The 25,723-nt window shown below is 38.8% G+C and overlaps 1 protein-coding gene, 1 non-coding gene and 1 pseudogene across 2 annotated transcripts; 2 read left to right on the forward strand and 1 right to left on the reverse strand.

The window, feature by feature from the left end:
* Positions 1-1,003: 1,003 nt before the first annotated feature.
* Positions 1,004-1,114, forward strand: LOC140971932 (small nucleolar RNA R71). Its single transcript, XR_012174405.1, has one exon. It is a non-coding gene; the product is annotated as a small nucleolar RNA R71 (small nucleolar RNA).
* Positions 1,115-3,942: 2,828 nt separating this feature from the next.
* Positions 3,943-8,295, forward strand: LOC140956559 (uncharacterized). Its single transcript, XM_073413346.1, has 4 exons — positions 3,943-4,276; positions 4,364-4,825; positions 4,895-5,397; positions 8,110-8,295. Exons 1-4 carry the CDS (start codon positions 3,943-3,945, stop codon positions 8,293-8,295), a joined length of 1,485 nt encoding a protein of 494 aa, XP_073269447.1.
* Positions 8,296-24,957: 16,662 nt separating this feature from the next.
* LOC140962379 (uncharacterized) lies at positions 24,958-25,170 on the reverse strand (annotated as a pseudogene).
* Between the last annotated feature and the right edge of the window lie 553 nt (positions 25,171-25,723).

Raw genomic sequence — 25,723 nt, forward strand, 5'->3', positions numbered from 1 at the left:
TGGTGGAGGTTTATTTGATTCATTTACTATTTCAGATGATTTATCATTCAACATATTATTTTTAGAATTTAAGGTATCATCATTCTCAAAAGTATCAGGATTATCATCCTTACTCTTTGATTTTAAATGATCCTTGTTTTCATTACTATATGGATCATTAACTATTTTACCACTTCTAAGGGTAATAACAGATTTTATTTGATCAATTTTTTCATTTTTTAATTCTTGATTTTGATTTTTAGGATTAGGTTGAGGTTGAGATGGAAATTTTCCTTTTTCATGAATATTAAGTGCAGATGCAAATTTTGCAAGAGTTTCTTTCAAATCAGTCATAGATTGACTGTTTTGAATATTGATAGATTCTTGCTTTTGGATAAATGCATGAATTACATCTTCAAAGTTTTTTCTTGGAGGTGTAACATAAGGAATATAACCTTGATGATTTTGGTTATTTTGAAAATATTGTTGTGAGGGTTGTGCATTATTATCATTCCTCCAACTAAAATTAGGATGATTTTTCCATCCAGGATTATATGATGTTGAAAAAGGATCTAGTATTGGTTTTTTATAATTGTTAACATAATTTGCTTGTTCATGGAGACATTCTTTAAATGAAGGTAATGTTGGACAATCTTTTGTAGCATGATCATGTGTATCACATATATGACAAACAATTTCTTGAATACTTTTTAATTGACCACTCTTTTTCATTTCTAATGACTCAATTTTTCTTGCTAAAGATGCAAGTTTAGCTTGAATATCTATATCATCTTTAAGATTATAGATACCACCCCCATTTGTTGAATTATTGATTTTAGTTGTTGGTGGTTCTATTGTGCCTATATTATCCCAATTTTGAGCATTTTCTGCTAATGAATCCAAATACTCCATAGCTTCATTTGGGTTTTTATCTTCAAAAGTTCCATTACACATGAATTCTATCATTTGCCTATCTTTAGGTATTAGACCTTCATAAAAGTGAGAAACTATTCTCCATGTTTCAAAACCATGATGTGGGCATGTATTAAGTAATTCTTTATATCTATCCCAACATTGATAAAATGTTTCTCCTTGTTTTTGAGAAAAAGTAGTAATTTGTCTTTTAAAAGAGTTTGTTCTATAGGAAGGAAAAAACTTTTTGAGAAATTGTTGTTGCATTTCTTCCCATGATCTTATTGAACTTGACCTCAAATTTTGTAGCCATGTTTTAGCTTTATCTTTTAAAGAAAAAGAGAAAAGCTTTAATCGAACTATATCCATGCTACAATTTTGATCATTATAAGTGTTACAAACTTCCTCACATTCTCTTAGATGTAAATATGGATTTTCAGAATCTAAGCCATGAAAATTTGGTAAAAGTTGAATAATTTGAGGTTTAAAGTTGAAATTATATGCATCAGCAGGAAAAACTAAACAAGATGGGGCACTAGTTATAATAGGGTTCATATGGTGCCTAAGTGTTCTTAATTGATCATGTTCTTGATTATTATTATTATTATTGTTATTATTGTTATCATTATCTTGATTATTTGAATTATCATCCATGTTTAAATTATTTTCAGATACTCGAATAAGTCTACCACTTTTTTTCGACTTTAAATACTCATACAAAAAAAAAAAAACACAATACTTATAAATAAAACATAATTAACAAATATAAACCTAATTTATACCTCCCGGCAACGGCGCCAAAAACTTGCTACTACTTAAATTATAATTCACCCAAGTGTAGGTTGTCTGCAAAATTGTAGATAATTTCTCAAAGATTCCAAACATGTTTGAATCACCTCCATTTGAATTTTCTATCTTGAGTTATCATTATTGTACCAACACGTAGAAAACCTAAAAATAAAACATGTTTAGTAAGATATTTAAATATAAACAAACAATACTAAAATAACATAATTTTATAATTTTAATGAAACTTAAAATTTAAAATATAGGTTTTAGCATATAATAAATTATTAATTTTATGTTTCATCATCATGCATGGCTAATACTCATTTTAAATTTAAATAAGTGATCTAGCAATTAAATAAATACATGGGTTTTACGTGTACTGAATTTTGGGCTCTACAAATGGAGTTCAAAATGAACAAATATATATTTTGAAATTCTGTCGTGAAACGAAAGAAAGTCATTACATCTTTATTGCCCAACTGTACTTTGGACTTTTGATATGAATCCACGTACGTAAGAATAGCAAACACGATTATTTAGAATCGCACCCTCAATTCAATAACGAACAAGGAATCGTTGTTGTTGTCCCGACTTTTTGAATCAAGTATTACGTGATATTCACCTCTAAACTATGAAAAGCTTAGCAACAAATAATTACAAGAAAACAAACGACACTCGAACGATGTAATGACCCGAATTCGTATTTTGAATGAAGTATTAATTAATATATAATTAAAGAATTGTTAATTAAGTATTATGAACGAATTGATAATTTGGGATTAATCTGTTGGATCCACCGAATTTTAAATGGATAACCCGATCTAATTGCGATTACGTTATCTCGAGAAATCCAACCAGACGAATGAGATTCTGACACGTGGCAGATAAGATTGATTCGGATTTCTGAAATAGTCCGGATGCAGCCTATAAATGGAAGCCGAATTCTTTTGTTTCCTACACCGCATCCTTCAGAGAGAGAGTTATAATCTTTTACCTTAGGTTTTCTAGCCAGTTTCTAGGGCACTTTGGTGTCGGGAAGTTTCGGAGCTAGTGTTGACTCGAAGGGAGGTCAGCTGATGACGAACGCAGGTATAATCCTAAAGCCTTTAGGAAGAACTTTATAGCATGTTTGGTAATTCAGAATCTGGTTTGATAGTGATTTCATATTGTTGGTATTGTCTAGGTTAAGAGCTTTCGGTCAGATTGTTTTAGTGAGGTACGTGATGTACTGACGAGATATCCAAGCGTAGTATACACATTTATATGCTGCATATTTATGTGTTACATTATACATGTTTTACTGCTTTGGCATAATATGCATGACATATCATGTTGAGCCTGATATCTTTTGAGATATACCTCGTTTGTTGGGGCCGCTCAGCCCTATTCTGTATTGTGGACGATGGGGCATCGAGAGCTATAGTGTTCGACGGGACCCGCGGGCTCTGATGACCTGGACATTGTAGGTCCACGTCTTGATGATGAGTTTGGGAGCCAAAACATGCCTAGGGCAGATCAGAGACTACACACTCAGGCGCCTCTAGACTGAGCATGAGATTCTTGACTTGATCCTTGATATCCGAGCATATTGCATTTCGCATGCATCATATCAGTTTGTATACTTGTACATTCTCGTATTGGGCGATTGTTGCTCACGTCCTTGTTTTCATCTTGGGCACCCCATTCCACGGGGCAGGTCTTAGGTTGGATGGTGTGGACGACCAGGGCAGTGGCTAGAGCAGTTGGGTTTTCGGTGGTGATGCAGTAGAGGTTTTTTGTGTGGTTTATCGTTTTCTCGTTCATAATTATGTTTTCGATATGGTTGTATTAATGTTTAAGACTGCTGTTGTTTGTTCTGTTTTCGTTTGCGTTGTAAGATGATTAAGCTAATTGTTGTTATTAAGTTTTAATGTTGCATGTTTATTAGTCTGTTTAGTAGTGGCTCGGGTAAGGGCACTACATTTGGTGGTATCAGAGCATGCAAAGATTTTTGGGACATTAGTAATTCTGTTTTGAGGATTTAGAGGTTGATTTTGGTTTCTTTTCAGATGTCAGGAGACGGAAGCAGTCGCGGAAGTGTGGGACATGGTCATTATGGCGACGATGAGGCTGGCCTAGAACATCGTTGTAGGCAGGCGTCACTGAGATCATGATGAAAGGAGACGTAGGAACCGTGTCAACATTATGGATTTCATGAAGATTGGACCTCCACCGTTGACTGGAGATGAGAATGCTGATGTTGCTGAAGCTTGAGTCAATATCATGGAGCAGTGTTTTCGAGTGCTGCACTATGACGAGAACGAGAAGATGGAGGTAGCTGATTTCATGATCCAAGAAAAAGCTCGGAAATGGTGGAAACCTGTTTCTGTCATTCTAGTTCAGCAGCATGGGCGGATTCGTTGGGAACATTTCCGTCAGGCCTTCATCAATCATCACTTTTCGCCAAGTCTTTGTCAGGCGAAGGAGATGGAACTGTTGACCATTAAGCAAGGAGATTCGAGCATTGAGGATTACCAAAAGCGTTTTACGGATCTGTTGCCTTACGTTCCTCACATCAGTGAGAATTATTCAGAAAAATATTCTCACTTTTTGAATGGTTTGAACCAGGAGTTTTTTTATCGGGTTTCAGTCTGTGACGATCCTACTTCGTACGAAGGATTAGTGAATCGTTGTCGTTAAGCAGAGATCCGTATTGCTAGGAGGAAGGCTATGCAAGCTTGCAAAAGTTCTAGTTCGTTGGGACCGAGGGGTCAGTCTTTTAAGAAGTCTGCATCTTCCTCTTCTTCCGGTTTTGGAGGGGTGTACAGCTTTGGTAGGAAAAAGCTGCAATGTGGCCACGGTGGAGGAAATCACCAGACGAAAAATTGTCGAAAAGTAACATGTGCTTGTTTCAACTGTGGTGGTTTTGGTCACATGAAGAGGGATTGCCCTAATTTGGAGAATCAGAGTGTAGGCGGAGGTTCTATGGCAGGGTCTTACAGTCTAAAACAATCTGAGGCCACTGTACAACAGAAAGTTTTTCCTGCTCAAGGTTCTCGTCGTGGTGGAATATCACAAGGATCTCAGCAACGTCCACGAGTTCAAGGGCAAGTGTTTGTCCTAAACCAAGAACAAGCTGATGAGCAAAACGAGATAGTCATTGCAGGTAATTTTATTTTATGTGGTATTCCTGCATATGTATTAATTGACACTAGTGCATCGCATTCATTCATAGCATCAATGTTTGTTAAGAAGCATAAACTACCCTACGTGTCATTAGATGTTTTGATGTCGGTGTCTACACCGATGGGACAAGAGGTTTTAGCTAAGCTACTTGTAGTAGACTGTTTGTTAGAGTTTGAGGAAAAATACTTGTCTGCCAATTTTATGATATTGGCTATGGAAGATTTCGATTGTATTATGGCAATCGACCTATTGACTAAGTATAGAGCGACGGTAGTTTGTTATCAACTTCTCGTTCAGTTTCGTCCAGAAGGAGACGAGAATTGGTTTTTCTTCGGTGAGGGAGCTCGACCTCCAATGCCAGTAGTGTCTGCTGTAAAGGCACAACGGGCTTTAACGAAAAGAGGAGATGGATACCTCATTTATGCTGTTGACATATCGAAAGATGTGATCGACGTGAAGAACATTCCAGTTGTCGATGAATTTCTGGATGTTTTCCCCGATGAGATTCCTGGATTTCCTCCGGAGAGGGAAGTGGAAGCGGAGATAGAGTTGGTACCTGGAACCGCACCTATCTCCAGAGCGCCTTATAGATTGGCACCAACGGAGATGAAAGAGTAGAAGCAACAGTTACAAGATCTTCTTGACAAGGGGTACGTTAGACCCAGTGTGTCTCCTTGGGGAGCACCAATGTTGTTCGTTAAAAAGAAGGACGGGTCTATGCGGCTTTGCATAGATTATCGACAGTTGAACCGAGTAACAGTCAAGAATAAATATCCGTTACCACGGATTGATGACTTGTTTGATCAACTGCAAGGAACTTCAGTGTACTCGAAGATTGATTTACGGTCTGGGTATCATCAACTTCGAGTTCATCAACATGATATCCCTAATACTGCATTTCAAACAAGGTATGGGCATTACGAGTTTCTAGTGATGCCGTTTGGTTTGACGAATGCTCCAGCAGTATTTATGGATTTGATGAACCGAGTATTCCAGGAGTATCTTGACAAGTTTGTCATTGTCTTTAATGATGACATACTGGTATACTCTTGTAGTTTTGAAGAGCATGCACAACATTTAAGGATTGTGTTGCTAACCTTAAGGAATCACCAACTGTATGCTAAGTTGAACAAGTGGGAGTTTTGGCTCGACAGAGTTTGATAAGATCGATTAACGTAACAAGAGTTTTTAGAAGGGAGGGGGGGTTGAATAAACACTCTCAATTAAAACTGATCTTTTCGAGTTTTGAGTTCAGTTTGGTGAGAAACTGATTCTCGGAATCTTGCTGGTCAATGACAATCAGTTAAACTGAAGTAGTTGCAGAAATTAACTGACTGAAAGATAGAATACAAACCTGAAATAAAATACACAAGGATTGTTTCTGGATGTTCGGAGATTTCAATTACTCCTAAGACATTCCTTATATCTCAAGGATAGGATTTCCACTAAAAGACTTTGACCGAATACAAGATTTGTACTGACCCACTTCAGTTTGGACTTATCACTGCCAAAAACTGACACTCTTAATATTACAAAATGTTCTCATTGCGTAACTGATCTTAGCCCTATCGAATTTAACGATTATTACAAAGTGCTAATGAGCTCAGATTGTAGCCTTGACTGCTACGAATAAATCAAGTAAGGGTGAGCTGAGATTTTGACAGAGTAACAGCAAGCTTTGAATAGAGGGATCTGTGTGTTTTTCCCTCAGCTGTTCTTCTGTCATATTTATAAGCTTTTCTTCCAACGGTAACTTGAGATATGTTTGAATCTTGGTATCCATTGATTGCCACTTCATCATTCCTTGGGCATTGTTTGCTTCATTTATTGTAATGCGGCGTCTTAATTGCTTTAGCCGACATGCGTTGTTCTAAGCTGTATTGATTGAAGTGCGGCGTTTCGCATTCAGTTGCAATCTGCTATGTCTCTTTGTCGGTTGAATGTTCTTTCCCGAGACATGTTTAGTTGAAGGAAGCATACGGCTGAATATATCAACTTATCGGTTTCCAACTGATCAGTTTAGATCTGCTGATTTCAGTTGTTAAGTCCAGTTTGCTGAAATATAGTTGCGCGTATCAGTTGGTTGATCAGTTTGTCAAACTCCAGAATTTCATATTTTGCCAAACGCCGGAATTTCGTTTCCAACAATTTCCTCCTTTATGGTGTTTTACAAAACAAAGTGAATAATAACTGATCATCTGAAAACATTGTAGATAAAATAAGAGGTTTTGTAGATAAAATAAGAGGTTGATCTTGATCAGCTGAATAATAATCCACACAAATACAAGATAGATAGACTTGTAGAGGTTTTTCTTCAACGAGAAGATTTCTTCTGTTGTTCTAGAATCTCTTTGATCTCTTCCCCCTTTTTGTCAAACAGCTCCATCTTCAAGGATAATCTTCGAACATCTGTTGATAGAAAATTGACAGAGTTGGATACGTTTTCAACAGCAGAGGTTAGAGCGATTTGAAGTACATCTATCTTTCTTGATACAAGTGTCTCCACAGCATCAACTCTCTTGCTGATAGAGTCTTGAGTCACTGAGAGACTCTTAACCAATCCTCTGTTTTTCTGTATATCATCCACTGTTTGAGAGAGAGATGTTAAAGCATCTTGAATTGTCGTCAGTTTCTGATAGTTGAATTTTTCAGAGTGTTCCAGTTTCAGAGAATGCTCTAATTGAGTATGCTGGATCTTGTATACATGATTGATCATTTCATTCATTTTCTGCTGAATTTCCTTAATATCTTCCAGAACTTTATCAAAATCTGTAGAAAAATGAGGCGGAGACTGACAAGATGTTCCTGGTTCCGTTGAGACTTGATCAAAGACCACCATGGTCTTATCAGATATCATTGTTTCAGAAATAGTCTGTGCTGGAACATCTGTTTCAGTTATTGCCACTTGGACTGTAGGAGGTGAAGATTGATGATGATCAGCAGAGATATTTTCCTGCTGAATAGGAAATACTGCAGGATTGTCAGTTGATTGATCATGAGCTGATGCATCTTCTTGAAAATCAGTTGTGATCTGAGCTGGCTCATCAGTTGGAAGTTTTTCAGCAATCTGTTGATTTGGTGATGGGCTAGCCACCACTGTTTGATCTTCTATTTCAGCAACAACAGACTGAACTGGTACTTCTGTTGAGATAGGAACCTCTTGAGCGATTTGATCAGTTGAGTGATCAACTTCTTCAGAGATGGGTTCACTCATAAGAGATTCTTTCGCCACTGCTTGAATGATTTCATCAATGTTGGCAAAAGTCAGCTCAGCTTAAGAGTACATTTGATGTTCTACAGCAGATGATTGTGGCACATCCTGAACAGGTTTTTCAGCAGCTGGTTGTGGAGATAGCTCTTTCTGCTGGGAGGAGAGTGTATCTTCTTTTGCTTTTGAACGGGAGGATTTTTCAGGGAGAACCAATTCCTGATCCTGTTCCCAAAATCTGATTTCAATTTGTAGCCCACTAAGATCTGTGTCCAGTTGGGTGAACACAGCTCTATCATAATAGGAGGTGGACCTACGGGATTGTAGTTGGATTTCAGCTCTTCAACCATTTTAGTCAGCTTTTTGACTCGAATCTGATCAAAAACATATTTTTGCCTCTCCAATGCCTGGGCAATCGTAGCAGCTTTGACTATTTTCAAGCAATCTCTTCAAGTTTAATAAACTTTTTCAGTTTGGATTTGCGCTTCAGCTCTTTGGCAAAAATTTCAGTCCTGAACTTCTTCCAACTATCAAAAGATTTCAGTTTCGCTGTGGCAAATGCATTGACCTGTTCCCAAACCAGGTCAATGTGAGTTTGGATGACATTAGATGGCCTTGGCTCTTCAACTAGCTTGCCTTTTTCTTTGTCAGTTGTGATAATATGAGGAATATCCAGACCAGAATGAGTAGTGTCCACTGGTTCCCTCAATATAACGCCTTTAGATCTGGCCCGAGGCAAAATGGTAGGGCGATTTACATGAGTCAAGGGAGCTCTTGTTTTAGCGGGTGCCTCTTTTTCAGCAACTAAATCATCAGGTGGAACAACCTGCAAAGGTATAGCCTGAATAGGCTATTGAGCAGCTGATTGAGTCAAGCTCTAAGTTGGAATGAATTTCACCGCTGTTATTGGTTTAGTTCTTTGCGTCCTCGATCTCTTGACAAGCTTAGGAGAAGGAGTTTTCTCCGAATCTGATAATCAGTTTTTGTTTTGCAGTCTTCAGTTGGGCCAAATTTTTGGCCTTCTTGACTGGTGTTGGAGCAGGTGGTTGCGTCCCAACCTCCTGTTTGGTTTTTGGTGGCAAGATGTTCTTGGCAGTGAAGACCTTGAACTTTGAGTATTTTCCAGCATTGTCAGCTACCAATCCCTTTAGTTTCAGAAGATAACTGATTGGAATGGCAAAACCTCTTGATTGTTTGGTAGATTGAAGCATATTCCTTAGAATATTGAAGATAATGTGCCTCCAGTTAGCTTTCTTCTCTCCCATGATGATGGTCATCACTTGGAATTTCTCAAGAGTAAGGGCAGCATAAGAGCCTGCTTTAGCCAATATGCCCTTCGCCACAATGTCGGCTAATAACTGAACCTCATGCTTCAGTTCCTTCTTAGGATCGAAAACTTTAATTTTCCGTCCATCAGCAGACAGCAAGGATTGCATTTCTTCAATGTCAGATGTTTTGACTTCAGAGAAGCTGACGTACCCATCAGTTGGCAACGAGAAAATTTCTCCGAAGGTCTCTTCAGATAAGATCAACAGCTGACTATTGACAGTTACAGAGATGCTTCCATCAGTGGTGACAAACCCCTTCATATAGAATTCATTTACTTCCTTGGGGTAGATCTCTTGCGAAGATTGTCCCAAAAACATCCTAAGACCAGCAGATTCAATCTTCAGAAAGACGTTCTTAACATCAGCTTCTTGAACTAATAAAACTGAGTCAAAATCAATGGCCATCGCGTTCAACATGTGAGCTGGGATTTGATTCGCCATTTCGAAAAGTAAACTGATCTGAAATTTTTAAAAGATAAGCTTTGGAATTAGTATGCTCTTAGGAACTGATTGTATGCGTAAGAAAGAAAACTGAATTGAGGCGGGCATAGTACATTTGTTCGTGACTGTTCAAATTCGGGACACGTGTCAGTCCAAAAAAAATTTGAATAAAAAATATGTGTACGTGTGCTGTAAGCGTGTGTGCAAAAAGTAAGCGGTTTAAAATAGGCCACGTTATGAAACTGCAGTCACATTAGTTGATTTGGAATATAATAAGTTTTTTAATTTGTTAACTTATACGAGAAGATTTGTAAAATATCCAGCTGAACAATCAGTTGGGAGACTGATTCATTTCAGTTGAGAATTCACAAACAATTGTCCTCTCAGTTAACATTTTCAAAAACTGATCGGTGCATAGAATTATTAAAGTGACGATATAAAATAAATTTAAGGGTCAGAAAGATTATCGTTTGATGAAACGTTGACGGCCCTTCAGCTTCCATGACTTTCGGCTATAAATAGAAGTAACACGGTTAGTTTCAGTTATATTGGTGAAAATATTCAAGACAAAAAGAATGGCAGATACGAGTAGCTCGAGTGCTTCGCCGTTTGCTCTGGAGGCCAGGAAGGCTGTTATAGAAGATGAGGTCTTCTATAAGAGTCTTCACTACTGGGAAAAGTTACAGAAGCTTGAGTTCCTGTACAATACTGGGGAGGCTACCACTCCAGAACTGGTGGCAGAGATGAAAAAGTTTCGAGAGCACTTGAACATAGCTGTGTGGGTGGACGTCTTTAAGGATGGTCATCTCTATCAGCTAATGCTTCGAAAAGAGCTGAAAATCCTTAAGCGCATAGCTGGTTCTCAGGGCTTTGACAAGACATCTACCGGACCTTTATCCGCTTGGTTGAAAATGTGGATAATTGTAGAGGAAAAATATGATGATGTAATCCGTGCAAACATTTATGGTTGAATAAAGTATTTATATGAGCTTAACTTTGTTTTTCTCTTTCCTGCCAATGATAAACTTCATCAGTTGTTATATATATATGAATTGCGAACTTTAAATAGATGAACTGATGAAAGATTAACTTCTATCAGTTGACTATGAACTTAAATCAGTTAAACATTAAGTAATAAATGACAAACTGATATCAGTTAATAATGAACACCTGATAAATAAGAAGCCTGGGTAAATGAGACAAACGCTTCGATTGACTCGAGACTCTTTAGCTTCTTCAACATTTAATGTCATCTGTCTATAAAAAGGATAATAGAGATAAAATGTGAGATAATAACAGTTCAATATGTCGGATTCAAGTAATTCTGATGCATGCAGCAGTACGCATATTCAAGTTACCGAACAATTAAGTCCTTATTTAGAAGAGTTGAAGAAAACGATGGAGGAATATGTCTTGACGAAAGTGATGTCAACATGGTTCAAAATTCATGATTTGCAGAGGATAAGTAATAGTGGTGCTGCTCCTTCTCGTACTCAAGCAAGAACATCAAGAGAATACATTGATCGTTTTCAAGTCAGGCATGTTACAGACCTGGTTGATGACAATGTTCTGTTACATGCAATGTTATGGAAGGAATGGCATGTAATTGAGAAGATTTCTACAACTGAATCATTTTCTAGAATCCGAATTTATGAGTTAATAATTGGATTACAGAATGGCAAGATTCAGTTGGTTCTAAATTATCTTCTGTAATGTGGAATCAATTTTATTCTTAATAAAGTATCATTTCCAATTTGTTGTTGTGTTCTTATTTTCTGCAAATGATTTTATTAGTAAAACAGCATCAACAACAATTTTAAGACAAGTCAATTAAACCAAGAATATTGCGAAAGTAAGAAAACTTAGTCTCGGGTAATGGTTTGGTGAAGATGTCAGCTGCTTGTTGCTCAGTTGAAATGTACTCCAGTCAGATGTCCTTCTTCAAAGCATAATCTCTAATGAAGTGGTGCCTGACATCTATATGCTTGGTCCTTGAGTGAAGAACTGGATTATAGGTGATGGCGATTGTGCTCGTATTGTCACAAAATATGGGCGATTCATTTGTAATTACTCCATAATCTTTCAGTTGTTGCTGGATCCAGATCAGTTGTGCACAACAACTACCAGCTGCAAGGTATTCTGCTTCAGTTGTTGAGATAGCTATGAATGTCTGCTTTTTGCTGAACCAAGAGATCAGTCTGTCTCTTAGAAACTAACAAGATCCACTTGTACTTTTGCGATCAAGCTTACATCCTGCATAATCTGCATCTGAATATCCAACTAAATTGAAAGTAGAGTCTTTAGAATACCATAACCCAACATTTTGTGTACCCTTAAGATATTTCAAAATTCTTTTAGCAGCTGAGAAATGTGATTGCTTAGGATTTGCTTGAAATCTAGCACACATACAGACATCAAATACAATATCAAGACGACTGGCAGTTAGGTACAACAATGACCCTATTAAACCTCGATATAATGTCGCCTCAACTGATATTCCCCCTTGATCAGTGTCCAATTTTACTGATGAGCTCATGGGAGTATTTGCAGCTGAACATGATTCCATGCAAAAAGTCTTGAGCAGCTCCTTTGTATATTTAGTCTGACTGATGAATATACCAGTCTCCCGTTGCTTCACTTGCAGTCCAAGAAAGAATGTCAGTTCGCCCATCATGCTCATTTAAAACTTATCCTGCATTAGCTTAGCAAACTTTTCACATAATTTGGGGTTAGTTGACCCAAATATGATATCATCAACATAAATTTGAACTAATAAAATGTGATCATTCTTACCAAATTTGAACAAGGTCTTATCAACTGATCCAACAGAAAAATCATGATCAGTTATAAATTTTGAAAGAGTTTCGTACCAAGCTCTGGGAGCTTGTTTAAGGCCATATAAGGCTTTGTTCAAATGATATACAAGATCAGGAAAGTTGTGATTTACAAAACCTGGGGGTTGTTCAACATATACTTCCTCTTGTAGTTGACCGTTCAGAAATGCACTCTTTACATCCATCTGATATGCCTTGAATTTCTTGTGTGATGCATAAGCAAGAAAAATTCTGATTACTTCCAGTCTTGCAACTGGAGCATACGTCTCATCATAGTCAATTCCTTCTTCTTGCCTATATCCTTGTGCCACTAATTTTGCTTTGTTGCGTACAACTGAACAATCCCCGTTCAGTTTATTTCTGTATACCCATTTTGTACCTATAATAGTTTTTGAAATTGGTCTTGGAACTAAGTTCCAGACATTGTTATAAGTGAACTGATTTAGCTCTTCTTGCATTGCATTTACCCAGTTAGGATCAGCAAGAGCTTCATCAGTTTTCTTCGGTTCTAGTTGTGAAACAAAAGCTGAATAGATAAATAAATTTAGTATTTGATTGCGGGTTCTTACTGGATCAGATGGATTTCCTATTACCAGTTCAGGTGGATGTGATTTTCTTCATCTGTACTCAGTATTTGTTGTATCAGCAATTTCTTCAGTTGGTAACTGAACACAGTTTTCAGTCTCAGTTGGTGCTTCGTCAACTGGTATTTGAATGTTATCATTATGCTCTGTCAATTGATCATCAGCAATGACTTCTTGCACATCTGATTGGTCCAGTACTTCTGGTTCAGGTGTTTGAATTATGTTTTGATAGTCATGACTTTCATTTTTGTCATCATCTTCTAAACTGATATCTGTAAGTCGATCAACTAGCTCAACTTGATTAGTTGGCTTATTAGTTAGTTCAGTTTCATCGAAATCAACATGAGCAGATTCTTCAACATTTAGGGTTTTCTTGTTGAAGACTCTATAGGCTATACTAACTGATGAGTATCCAAGAAATATTCCTTCTGCATATTTAGCATCAAACGCTTTTAAATAATTTTTACCATTATCAAGAATAAAACATCTGCAGCCGAATATTTTGAAATAAGTAATTATACTTTTTCTTCCATGCCAGATCTCATATGGTGTTTTCATATGATTCTTATTAATCATTGATCTGTTCTGAGTATAACACGCAGTGTTTACTGCCTCTGCCCAAAATCTTTGAGAAATACCAGAATCAACAAGCATTGTTCTGGCAGCTTCTTTAAGAGTCCGATTTCTTCTCTCAGCTACACCATTTTGCTGAGGAGTTCTGGCTGCTGAGAGCTCATGCTTAATTCCAGCATTTTCTAGGAAATTTGAAAGAGTTTGATTGATGAATTCAGTTCCTCGATCAGATCTGATTCGGTCAATTCCAACTGATTTTTCATTTAAAAGTCTTTTGAAGAGCTTTATTAGTTGCTAAGCAGTATGGTCTTTAGTTTTGAGAAAAATAACCCAAGTAAATCTTGAAAAATCATCTACGACTACCAAGGTGTATTTCATTCTTCCTAAGCTCATTACTGGTATAGGACCAAAGAGATCCATGTGCAACAGTTCTAAGCATCGGGATGAAGATTTACATCCCTTGTTTTTAAAAGAGGATCGTACTTGTTTACCATACTGACATGCTGGGCAAAGTTTTTCTTCTGAGTACTGCCTATCATCCAGAGACCGATGGTCAGTCTGAGAGGACTATTCAGACACTCGAGGACATGTTGCGTGCTTGTGCTTTGGATTTTGGACCAGCATGGCATGATCATCTGCCGCTTGTGGAGTTTGCATATAACAATAGCTACCATAACAGCATTGGTATGGCTCCATTCGAAGTATTATATGGTAGACGTTGTCGTACTCCATTGTTTTGGGACGAAGTAGGAAAACGACAAGTGCAATGACCTGAATTAGTGCAACAAGCGATTGACGTAGTGGAATTGATTAAGAAGAGAATTAAAGCTGCACAAGATCGTCAATCGAGTTACGCGAATACCAAGCGTAGACCTCTACAGTTTCAATCCGGGGAAAAAGTTTTCCTTAAAGTTTCACCATTTTGCAGGGTGATGAGATTTGGACTCAAGGGAAAATTAGTCCCAAGATTCATCGGACCTTTTGAGATCTTGGAATGTGTTGGAAATTTTGCATATCGATTGGCTTTGCCGCCGTATCTGTCCAGCATTCATAATGTCTTTCATGTATCTTTGCTACAGTGGTATGTAGCAGATGAATTGCACGTTCTTGGTCCGACAGATTTTCAACTTGAAAAAGACTTGACTTATGTTGAGCAACCACTTTTAATCCTTGGTAGGAAAGAGAAAGAGCTGAGAAACAAGACCATTCCACTTGTTCTAGTGCAATGGCAACGCCGAGGTACTGCAGAGGCGACTTCGGATTTAGAGAGTCATATGCGCTCAGAGTATCCGCATTTGTTTTGAGTTGTATCTTTGTAATCATGAGTTGTAATTTATTCAGTTGTTTTGTACTTCAGTTTTGATTTCGAGGACGAAATATTTTTAAGGAGTGGAGGATGTAATGACCCGAATTCGTATTTTGAATGAAGTATTAATTAAGAGATAATTAAAGAGTTGTTAATTAAGTATTATTAACGAATTGATAATTTGGGATTAATCTGTTTGATCCACCGAATTTTAAATGGATAACCATATCTAATTCCGATTACGTTATCTCGAGAAATCCAACCAGATGAATGAGATTCTGACACGTGGCAGATAAGATTGATTCGGATTTCTGAAATAGTCCGGATGCAGCCTATAAATGGAAGCCGAATTCTTTTGTTTCCTACACCGCATCCTTCAGAGAGAGAGTTATAGTCTTTTACTTTAGGTTTTCTAGCCAGTTTCTATGGCACTTTGGTGTCGGGAAGTTTCGGAGCTAGTGTCGACTCGAAGGGGGGTCGGTGAAATGAGATCGAGACATCATAAGCGGGCTGACGACGGACGCAGGTAAAATCCTAAAGCCTTTAGGAAGAACTTTATAGCATGTTTGGTAATTCAGAATCTGGTTTGATAGTGATTTCATATTGTTGGTATTGTCTAGGTTTAGAGCTTTCTGTCAGATTGTTTTAGTAAGGTACGTGATGTACTGACTGAGATATCCAAGCGTAGTATACACACTTATATGCTGCATATTTATGTGTTGCATTATACATGTTTTACTGCTTTGGCATATTATGCATGACATATCATGTTGAGCCTGATATCTTTTGAGATATACCTCGTTTGTTGGGGCCGCTCAGCCCTATTCTGTATTGTAGACGATGGGGCATCGAGAGCTACAGTGTTCGATGGGACCCGCGGGCTCTGATGACCTGGAAATTGTAGGTCCACGTCTTGATGATGAGTGTGAGAGCCTAAACATGCCTAGGGCAGATCAGAGACTACACACTCAAGCGCCTCTAGACTGAGCATGAGATTCTTGACTTGATCCTTGATATCCGAGCATATTGCATTTCACATGCATCATATCAGTTTGTATACTCGTAAATTCTCGTGTTGGGCGATTGTCGTTCACGTCCTTGTTTTCATCTTGGGCACCCCATTCCACGGGACAGGTCTTAGGTTGGACGGTGCGGATGACCAGGGCAGTGGCTAGAGCAGTTGGGTTTTCGGTGGTGATCCAGTAGAGGCTTGTTGTGTGGTTTATCGTTTTCTCGTTCAGAATTATGTTTTCGATATGGTTGTATTAATGTTTAAGACTGCTGTTGTTTGTTCTGTTTTCGTTTGGGTTGTAAGATGATTAAGCTATTTGGTTTCCGCTGTTTAATTGTTGTTATTAAGTTTTAATGTTGCATGTTTATTAGTCTGTTTAGTAGTGGCTCGGGTAAGGGCGCTACAAACGAACCTTCAAAGAACTCGTCTTTGACAATCCGCGTAAGTACGATCGACAAATGCCACAAATTATAAACTTTGATAAGTTTGATTTTGAACAAAGCAAAAGCTTCTATTGTTTGAGAGAAAACTCAAGAACAATTGTATAAAATCAATAATAATTGTCAAAAAGTGTGTAAAAATTCGTCCCAATATTGATTAAAAATTCAAAAAATTTCAAAAGATAAAATACAAAATTATCTAGTTCTAAAAATAAGGAAAGAAACAAAATTATCTAGTTCTAAAAATAAGGAAAGAATATATTTTTCCGCAGGCGGCACGCTGGGGCGGTGAAGTTTGGCCACCCTAGCGTGAGGCGTTCTGAATCCTGCACTTTGGACAGAATTTTTGTCGCTGGGCAGTGACGTTTGGGCGCCCAAGCGCAGAGCTCGTGCTGGGGCGGTAATGTTTGGCTGCCCTAGCGCGGAAGCTGCTGGTCCGGAGTCATTTTCTTCATATTTTAGCACTTGAACCTCCTTCCACTGACTCCCAAACTTGCTCGCGTGAATCACGAACCCCTGGGGACTTGTCTCATTGCTTGCACACTCTACTTGATTGCTCATGAGCCTTTGCAATGTTTCTTTGAATCTCTTCAGTCGTCCCCTCGTGATTGGCCCCTCCGACAACTCTAAAGGATCCCATGCCTTCTTTGGTGCTTGGCCTACCATTTTTGCATCAACTTTGGCGTAGAAGTCCTACTTAGCTAAGATTCACAAAGGAGCACACATGACTATTAGCGCCTATGCACACGGGTTGTACGGAAATACCGGCGTTGATCACTTCTCGGCGATTACCCAAAAGATGTGAGGAAATTCGAAAGCTTAGCAAACCACAGCCTTACCGGTCACTCAACCACCCTCGGTTCTCTATCTATTAGGGGTGTAGGAAAGACCTCATGGTCATGCATGCTCTACACAGCCATTCTCAGAAGAACGATCAAGCTCGGCATTTACTCAAGGTGTTCCGGCAGGTGGTAGTCAGCAAACAAGACCAAGCAAACCACCCAAGAAAGTAAAGTCTCAGAAGTTTCACATTGGAACCTTTATTTTGCTTTCTTTTCCTCTATGCCTCCTCGGAATTCATATTCATAAAGAGCTTTACCGGCTTTTTGAAGTACTTGTGCTAATTGACTTATTTATTGAACTTTCTTTCTTCTCTTATGATATTAGCTGGAGAAAGATAGAATGAAAGACATGCTAGGAGCTATCACGATCTCCCGTTTCGAACATAACTTTTCGTGTAATTCCATTATATCCAATTAGGGCATTCTCTAGGCAGGTAAGATATTTTTTATTTTTGTTTGGACATTGCAGAGAGCCCAATCGAAGAGTTTGGCAAGGTTGGATAGCTTATAGTTGTAGTGAGAAATTAGCACTTTGATTTTCCATTTATACATTTATAAAGAGCCAGTGATGGATATCCTTTTACACGTTCGGAATGCACTGTTCTAACGCACTTTGAGTTGCTGTCGGTGAGAGTAAGCTAGGTTGTGAAGTCAATCGGGCGTATAGCTCTCGGGTGGTGAAGGAGCTACTTTACTTAACTTAAAAAAGAAAGAAGGGCATATCCGTGTACGGGAAAATCGATCATAGGCAATTGGGTTCACCCATATCACTTTCAAGAGTAGGATCGTGTTCCGTCTATTACTAATAAATAGTAGGGAACTAGGGACGACTGAAAAAGATCTGGCACTGAACCCGCTGTGGAGAGATCTTTATAGGAATGGTGTGATTGAGCAGCTATTGGAGCAATCTCGATGGAAAAAATCATTGTGGTGTACGTCGCACGAGCATGGAAGGGAATAAGATCAGTCTTGTAGGAAGATGCTCATCCAGAGATCGCGTGGAACCTGCTGCTAATATGGGGCCAAAACCAATGGTAATTAAGAGACTAGGCCATAATGAAAGCGTATGTCACGCCCCGAGTCCGAAGCATCGGTGACATCCGGCATTGTTTAACAATTACATTGAAAACAATAAAGCCTCGTATCAAATCAAACCAGTCTTTTTCATAAATAAAGTATTGTCTTACAATGACAATGAAATAAATACATCAGAGTTTTGTGAAATGCGGAAAACTAAACAAAAGGGAGAAAGTGGTTCTTGATCTTGATCATCGTTCACCAACCCCAGAAAGCTTCCTGCTCCTCCTTATTTATTTGCTCTTCAGTTTTATCTGAAATTTGTAAGGGGTGAGTGTTTTGGGAAACACTCAGCAAGTGGGGGTCGATCGATTCCAAAGATACATATAGAATTTAATTCTTTTAAAAATTTCTTTTAACATACTTTCATAACATACTTTCAGAACTCAATATTCTTGACTGGACACAACGAATAGGAGATGAAACTTATCAAATGATTCGTAACAGAACAGAAACAATTCAAATCATTTCAGAACAGACAAAACACACTGTTACTCATCTCATTTCCATGGTCAAATTGTCCCCAATATGTTAGTCCTCTAAGGGGTTAGGCCAGAACATGGTTTTATACCCACCAATGGGGGCCAGAACATGGTTTTATATCCACCAATGGGGGCCAGAACAGAACATGGTTTTATACCCACCAATGGGGGCCAGAACAGAACTACAATTCTCATCCCATTTCAAATTCGAATCGTAACAGTGCAACAGAATTCAGAAGTAACAGACAGAAGTTTTCAGATATTCAGATTTCAGAGTTATTCATACAGACACAGCGGAACCAAGAATTTCGAATCATAAAAGAGAACACATAATCGATCGAGATTTTAAAAAGAACAGATTGACATTTTCGAAATTTAGGACACACATACATGCATGTCACGTTATTTATATCAACGTTTTAAAATAGAAACAAATACTTAATCAAAAGTCCACTTACCGTATTTTGAAGGAAATTTCTTGTTGAAAATTGGGCAGCACTTCGACGCTATTTCAACAACTGTGATTTCTAATTGAGCGGCACTTCGATTATAACTTCGAGTAGACTGAGTCGTGATTTCAACAGCACTTCGACTCCGACTTCTCGTTGCCTTGGACGAATTTTGGAGAGTCTTTGTGGAATGGGGTGGCCGAAATTTTGTAGGGTTTTTGAAGGATTATTTGAAGTGCCCTTGCATGGGGTTTTAGGTGGTATTTATAGAAAAATCTTGGCCCTTTCACCTAGCCTTGGCCGATTTTTTTGGGTCCAAGATTAACCATAATTGTGGTTCAAAATCCCATGTATTCTTCAAGTCCAAGATTAGCCATAATTGTGGTTCAAAATCTCATGCACTCTTAAATGTCATCTTGATTTTCTAAAGGGTCACTTCTTGCATCATTATTATGTCCTAGCTCTTAGCTCCTCCCGCAGCTCCTTCATGGGTTAACTCAAAGGTTATTTCTTGCACATTTAATTTGTCCAAACTCTTGGCTCATCTTGTAGCTCCCTTTCTGTTCTTGTTAGGACAAGATTGGTTGAGCTGCATTGAGCTGACGAATTGAGTCCTTGAGCTGGGGTTTTATTCCTCCCGTGACAGTACTTCAATGGATGCAGTTACTTCTAGCTTGGCCTCCCGTTGGGTTAATTTCCGAGCATTGAAGCTATTTCCTCGAGTTAAGTTAGCTGAAATCTAAGTTAATATTCAAGTTATCTAGTTGGCATAAAAATTTTAGTGCTTAGTTTGAGTTAAACTTCAAGTTCGTATTACTTACTTGGCTCGTAAAATCCCGGGTTCTCACAGCGTACGCACGAATACGAATGTAACCAACAGAATTGAGAATGTGGGGACCCGGACGCTAATTCATTTGCTTAATCGTTATACATATCAAATACACAATTAAGTAATGTGGGACATAAAATTTTTTTTAAAATGCAATGCGGAAACGTAATGTACCTATAAATCTAAAAGTACATGTCCTGTACTAAATACATTTACTAGGTTCAACGACATATCATTGCTGAATCCTAATCTACTTCTGAGCCCGGATCTCCACGCTAACTAGTCCTGACTCGTTCTCTTCTTGATCCCGATCCTGTCCCACCTGTTGTCATGCACACATACAAACAAGACAACAGCCGAAGAACTCCTGTGAGAATTACATTCCCAGTAAAAACCATGTATACATGCAATCGTACAGACAATATAAAAGCATATAACAGGCATTCATAACATGTATCAAAATCCGAAACATGAATCAATATCACTAATAAATCATATTCTAAAGATGTAAAATAATCAGGAACATAATTCAATATCAAGCAATGAATCACTCTACGTGATTCTCAGACTCAGACTCGACTCAGTCCTAATCTAGGGATCCCGATCTGAATAAGAACATACACCCACCTACACTCCCGATCGGGGTGGTGGTACGTTCTTATTCACGGAATTTGGCCCTTTTCATACCGAACATCAGTGATAGAAGAAACTCCAATTCTATCCACTTCGATATGACCAAAAGTCTGATGTCCTGACCTATCCGTCAAAGACTATGGCACTTCCGTCATATTCCTATCCTGTGACAATGTGCAATGTACCAGTGACGATTCTATCACTATCAGGCACTTATGTCACAAGATGACTCATCTACTACTCGTTTAAAATCAATAGAGCAAGCATATCAATTCATAAATTGCAAATATCAATGCAATAAAATAAAGTATGTGATTTAGGGAAACTCAAGTCAAATCTAGCTCGAGTTGTGCAATCTCGAATCAACATTAATTTATACCTTTCTCTTCTCGATCTGACGAAGACGAAGTCTCGAATTAAACTCTGTCCATACCCAATCTGGTAATGACAATCGAATAGGTACAATATCAATATACAACTCAATTCAATACCTGTTCTGATCAATACTTAAATCAAAACACAATCTGATCAATATCAACAAGACAATGATACAATCTCAATCAATCGTGAATCTGAGCAATATCAATCTACTGATGTTTCGACGGCATAACAATACAATCTCGATAACCCCGTCAATATCAACATCACAGATATAATACCAGAACTCCTAATCAATATCGATACAACTCATAATCAATAACAATACAATCCTGATATCGAATCTTTATTGAATCAATTCCGAAAATCATAACAATTACATAAACAATCTATTCTTCGATCTGACTTCAAATATACGATGTCTACTATATCAGAAATACCATATATGAATCATATCCACTTCTGGAAATACCATAATTTCCGATCATATCAAAACGTAGTAAAACTTACGTCTGTATGAAGCCTGCGTCGATAGAAATACAGTACTGAAGTCGGATTGAAAATCAGACGGGCGGATCTTGCACAATCCAGCTGTTACATATATATATATATCACGTTGCATGGTTAATGATACGTGGCTCATTTTCTTAAATTCAATTCGGCGCTCGAGCGGTAAGAAAGTACCGCTCGGGCGCAAAATGTTCTGCCCATATATTTCCTTCTCGCACATTGGCGCTCGGGCGGTTATAAATTACCGCTCGGGCGCCGTATCTTCTGCCCAAAACATATACTTGTCGAACCATGGCGCTCATACGGTCAAAAAATACCGCTCGGGCGCCGATAGTTCTGTTCAAAATTTGTGTAAGTCATATTCTTGGCCCAATCCGGTCTTGGACTGATCCGTCTATAATCAAATCAATTCAAAATCAAAAATCTCAGCTTAACAGAATCAAAATCTCGGGCATTACAGAGAATAAAGAGTATGGGGCCGCGGGGGTGGACTGACAAGGATTGACTACTGAACCCAGTGTGGAAAGAGAGTTTCCCCAAACCTCTAGCCTTAATAAGGTCACCACGGGTTCTGCCTTTCCTTCTTTCTTTTTCTATATTGTCGTGTGCAATGACGGCGATGGACTGCATGGGATCAGCATAATTCTGAAACGTAGTTCCTTGTCCTATATACTGATCATGACATGTTGTCGTAAGTGTAAGGACCCGGAAGTCAGAGATATAGCTCCTTATTAGCTAGGTTTGATACATATTGACTAAATACGACCTCAATGGTAAGGTAGCGGGTGAACAAGTGTTTGGTGGGTTGTTTCTTGCTTTTGTTTTTTGGGTAGGACTCTTTCCCGACCAGTTGCCGGTAAGCGCCCAATAACCGCCGGTCAGCAAATTGCCCTTAGTGAGTAGCTGTGCATGGCTTCTTTCTGTCCGGTAGGCCAAATCTCTTTCATTATGGCCCATACATACGGCAGGGCCAGACGTAGGGGGCAAGGCGGAAGACATACATAGTGCTCGGTCTGTGTGGTCGGTAAGCTCCTGCTGCCAGAAAAATGCTTTGTGATTCCCATCTCTCTCGTATAGAGCTATACCTATTTAATAGAGACCTTTCCTTACTTAAGTAATAAATGAGACACGAAGCTAAGGAAAGATAAAAAAAAAAAGGCCTGGGCTAGAGTCTTCTACTGATGACCCAACGCTCCAGAGTGTAATTCCGGTCGGCGGAAAGAGCGAAAAAGTCTTTTCTGGTTCAAAACCACCTTCTGACAACGATGCCTCAAGATCCCCACTACTTTGATACCAGCAAGGGAAAAGGCAAATGCGCAACCTGCAATCGAAGGACCTATTTGTTCAGGGAGAAAAAAGAGCGAAGGTTTTAGTCGACGGGTTTCCTTTTGCAGAGTTCTCGCTTTTGGAGCAGATTGACTCGAGACTTGATTAGACAAGGTTCCACTTCAGTCGAAACAGGACTTTTGCTCGTCCAATGGCTAGCCGGGATCTCACACAATTTGCGATATCAGACCCTCATGAATAATTTCTCCCTTTTTATCATGAAATCAAGAATTTGATCTTAGGTTTCAACCTTCTTCTTCCATCTTCGTCTTTGGTTAAAACCATGTTTTTAAATGTTGTTTTCTCTTTTGGCTCGATTAGCCTTCTCCCCCTTCTATAGCTATCGATTATATAACATGAGGACTTCTCCGAAATTCTATTTCTTTTTTCAACCTTAGAGCCGAAAGATGCCAAAGTAAGGACGTTTGCTATCTCAAAGTGGAGCTCTTTGACAAAGATATATTACCGGAAAAAAGCCCGCCTTGGTTTTGGGGTTGCTCAATGGATTGGATGGATTTGTGTGTCCAGGTTCGTAACCTTAATTAGGGATATTTTACCCTACAGCCTATAGCAATAGATAAGCTTAGGTACCAACAACAGCCCTACATATGAAGTCTAAGTCTAGCCTAACCTAGCCAGAATAGAGTATAGAAGAGATCCGCCATTACCGTTAATAGGCACACACAGCCTTCTTCAATCCAATCCCTTCTCTGGGAACCGAATAGAGCCTACCAAAAGAATAAGAATAGAGGTGAAAGCCGAAAGGGCGGCTAGCGGAAAGGATGGTGGTTCAAGATTTCCCGCTAGGGGTGAAGGAATTCTTCCATTGAACTGGATCGAAAAGAACAAAACAATCTATTTAGAGAGAAAAGAAGTGGCACAACGTCAATCCTTTTCTTCCGCTTCTGTAGCAGCCTCTTCAAAAGAAAGAAAGCCCGAAGTCGCAAAAACTTTCGAAAACCTCGGCTTTAAGGCCTGAGATACCGGGGTTCGTGGAAGTAGCCAAATAGAGCATTTTTATATCTTTATATAACAAATTTTCGAACTTGAGATCACTTGTACAGAGATCCGCATTTAGAAGGGGTCATAGATCACGTGCTCAAGTTGACAACGATCGAATTGCTCAAGCAACTACGAGCTCTTCTCAAGGTGGGCCGGCCGGCCACAGGTTTGAATCCTGCCATCTTTCTTGCGGATCATCCTGTGATTACCGGATTATAAGAATAAGAAAGCAGAAATTTTTAAATGAGCACGAAATGTCAATATATTAATTCTTTCATTGCTCGTTATTTCCGGGTCTTTCGTTGCATTCACTTACAACAAGAAACAACCACCAGTGTTTGGTGCAGCACTTGCATTTTGGTGTATTCTTATTTCTTTCCTTGGTCTTTCGTTCCGTCATATTTCTAATAATTTATCCAATTGCAACGTATTAACAGCTAATGTACCTTTCTTTTATCAAATCTCAGGGACATGGTCTAATCATGAGGGTAGTATTTTATCATGGTGTCGGATCCTAAGTATTTATGGATTCCTTCTTTGTTACCGAGGTCGACCCAAAAGCCATAATGTCTCAAAACGAGGAGGTCATAGAGAAACTCTTTTTTATTCCTTTGTTTCGAACTTCGAGAAGAACTCCATTCTATCTCTCCCTCATTATGAACAAAAAAGTGGGGCGCAAACTCAGTTGTACACTCTCTTCGTTCTACGAACCCTTGTTGATTCTGAACTTCTTTCACGAAAGAACCGGACTTTTGACGGACCAGCCCTTTTTTATGCGCCGCTTTTCCCTGAAAGGCAAATGAGCTTTGCTCCTCTGGGTGCTAGGCACTCCCAAGGTTTGGAAGAAGGAAAAAGGACTCATCCTTTGTTGCATCTGGCACGAGATGATAAAGAGAGAACTTCGTTTATCGATGAACATCGGATTTACCTTGGCATTGCTTTGTTTTTCTCTCCTTTCCTATCAGTGAGTTCCGACCCTTTTGTTCGAAATTTCTTTGTTCGTACCGAACCGCTTCCAGAATCAAATCCTATTCCACAAGATCCTCTATCAGCTATACATCCTCATTGCATTTATGCCGGAGACGTCGCCAGTGCTATGGACTTTGGCTTATGTAGATCAAAAATGATGAATGGGATTGTGGCGCTCCACTCGCCGCTAATGCGGAAGCATGCCGCCGAAAAAAATGGCACACTTTTTTGCTCTGTTGGATGCGTCGGATCCCGTATAACAAGCGATCTCTTTACCCTCAAATTCAAATATGTGGGCGCAAAATGCTATCCCGCTTTATTGTTACGTAGCAATAGAAGCCTGCTTATGCTGCTTCGATGGTGTTTTTCGACTTATCTTCGCTCTAGACACGAGCGCTAGTGGACACGAGGAGGGAGTAGGCGAAGCATGGCGTTGGTAATGAAAAGAAAGATACAACTACTGTGCCACTTTCTTGGACTGACGGTGCGAACACAGTGGTCTCTGACCAGAACCAGGAAACAATTCAAATTTTGATCTTGACATGTCGTTGGTTTTTAACCGTTGGCATTTTGCCAGGAAGTTGGCGGGCTCATCATGAATTAGGTCGAGGTGGCTGGTGGTTTCAGGATCCCGTAGAAAATGCTTCTTTTATGC

This window comes from Primulina huaijiensis, chromosome 2 (genome assembly GCF_012295235.1).
Source record: "Primulina huaijiensis isolate GDHJ02 chromosome 2, ASM1229523v2, whole genome shotgun sequence".
Classification (NCBI taxonomy): Eukaryota; Viridiplantae; Streptophyta; class Magnoliopsida; order Lamiales; family Gesneriaceae; genus Primulina; species Primulina huaijiensis.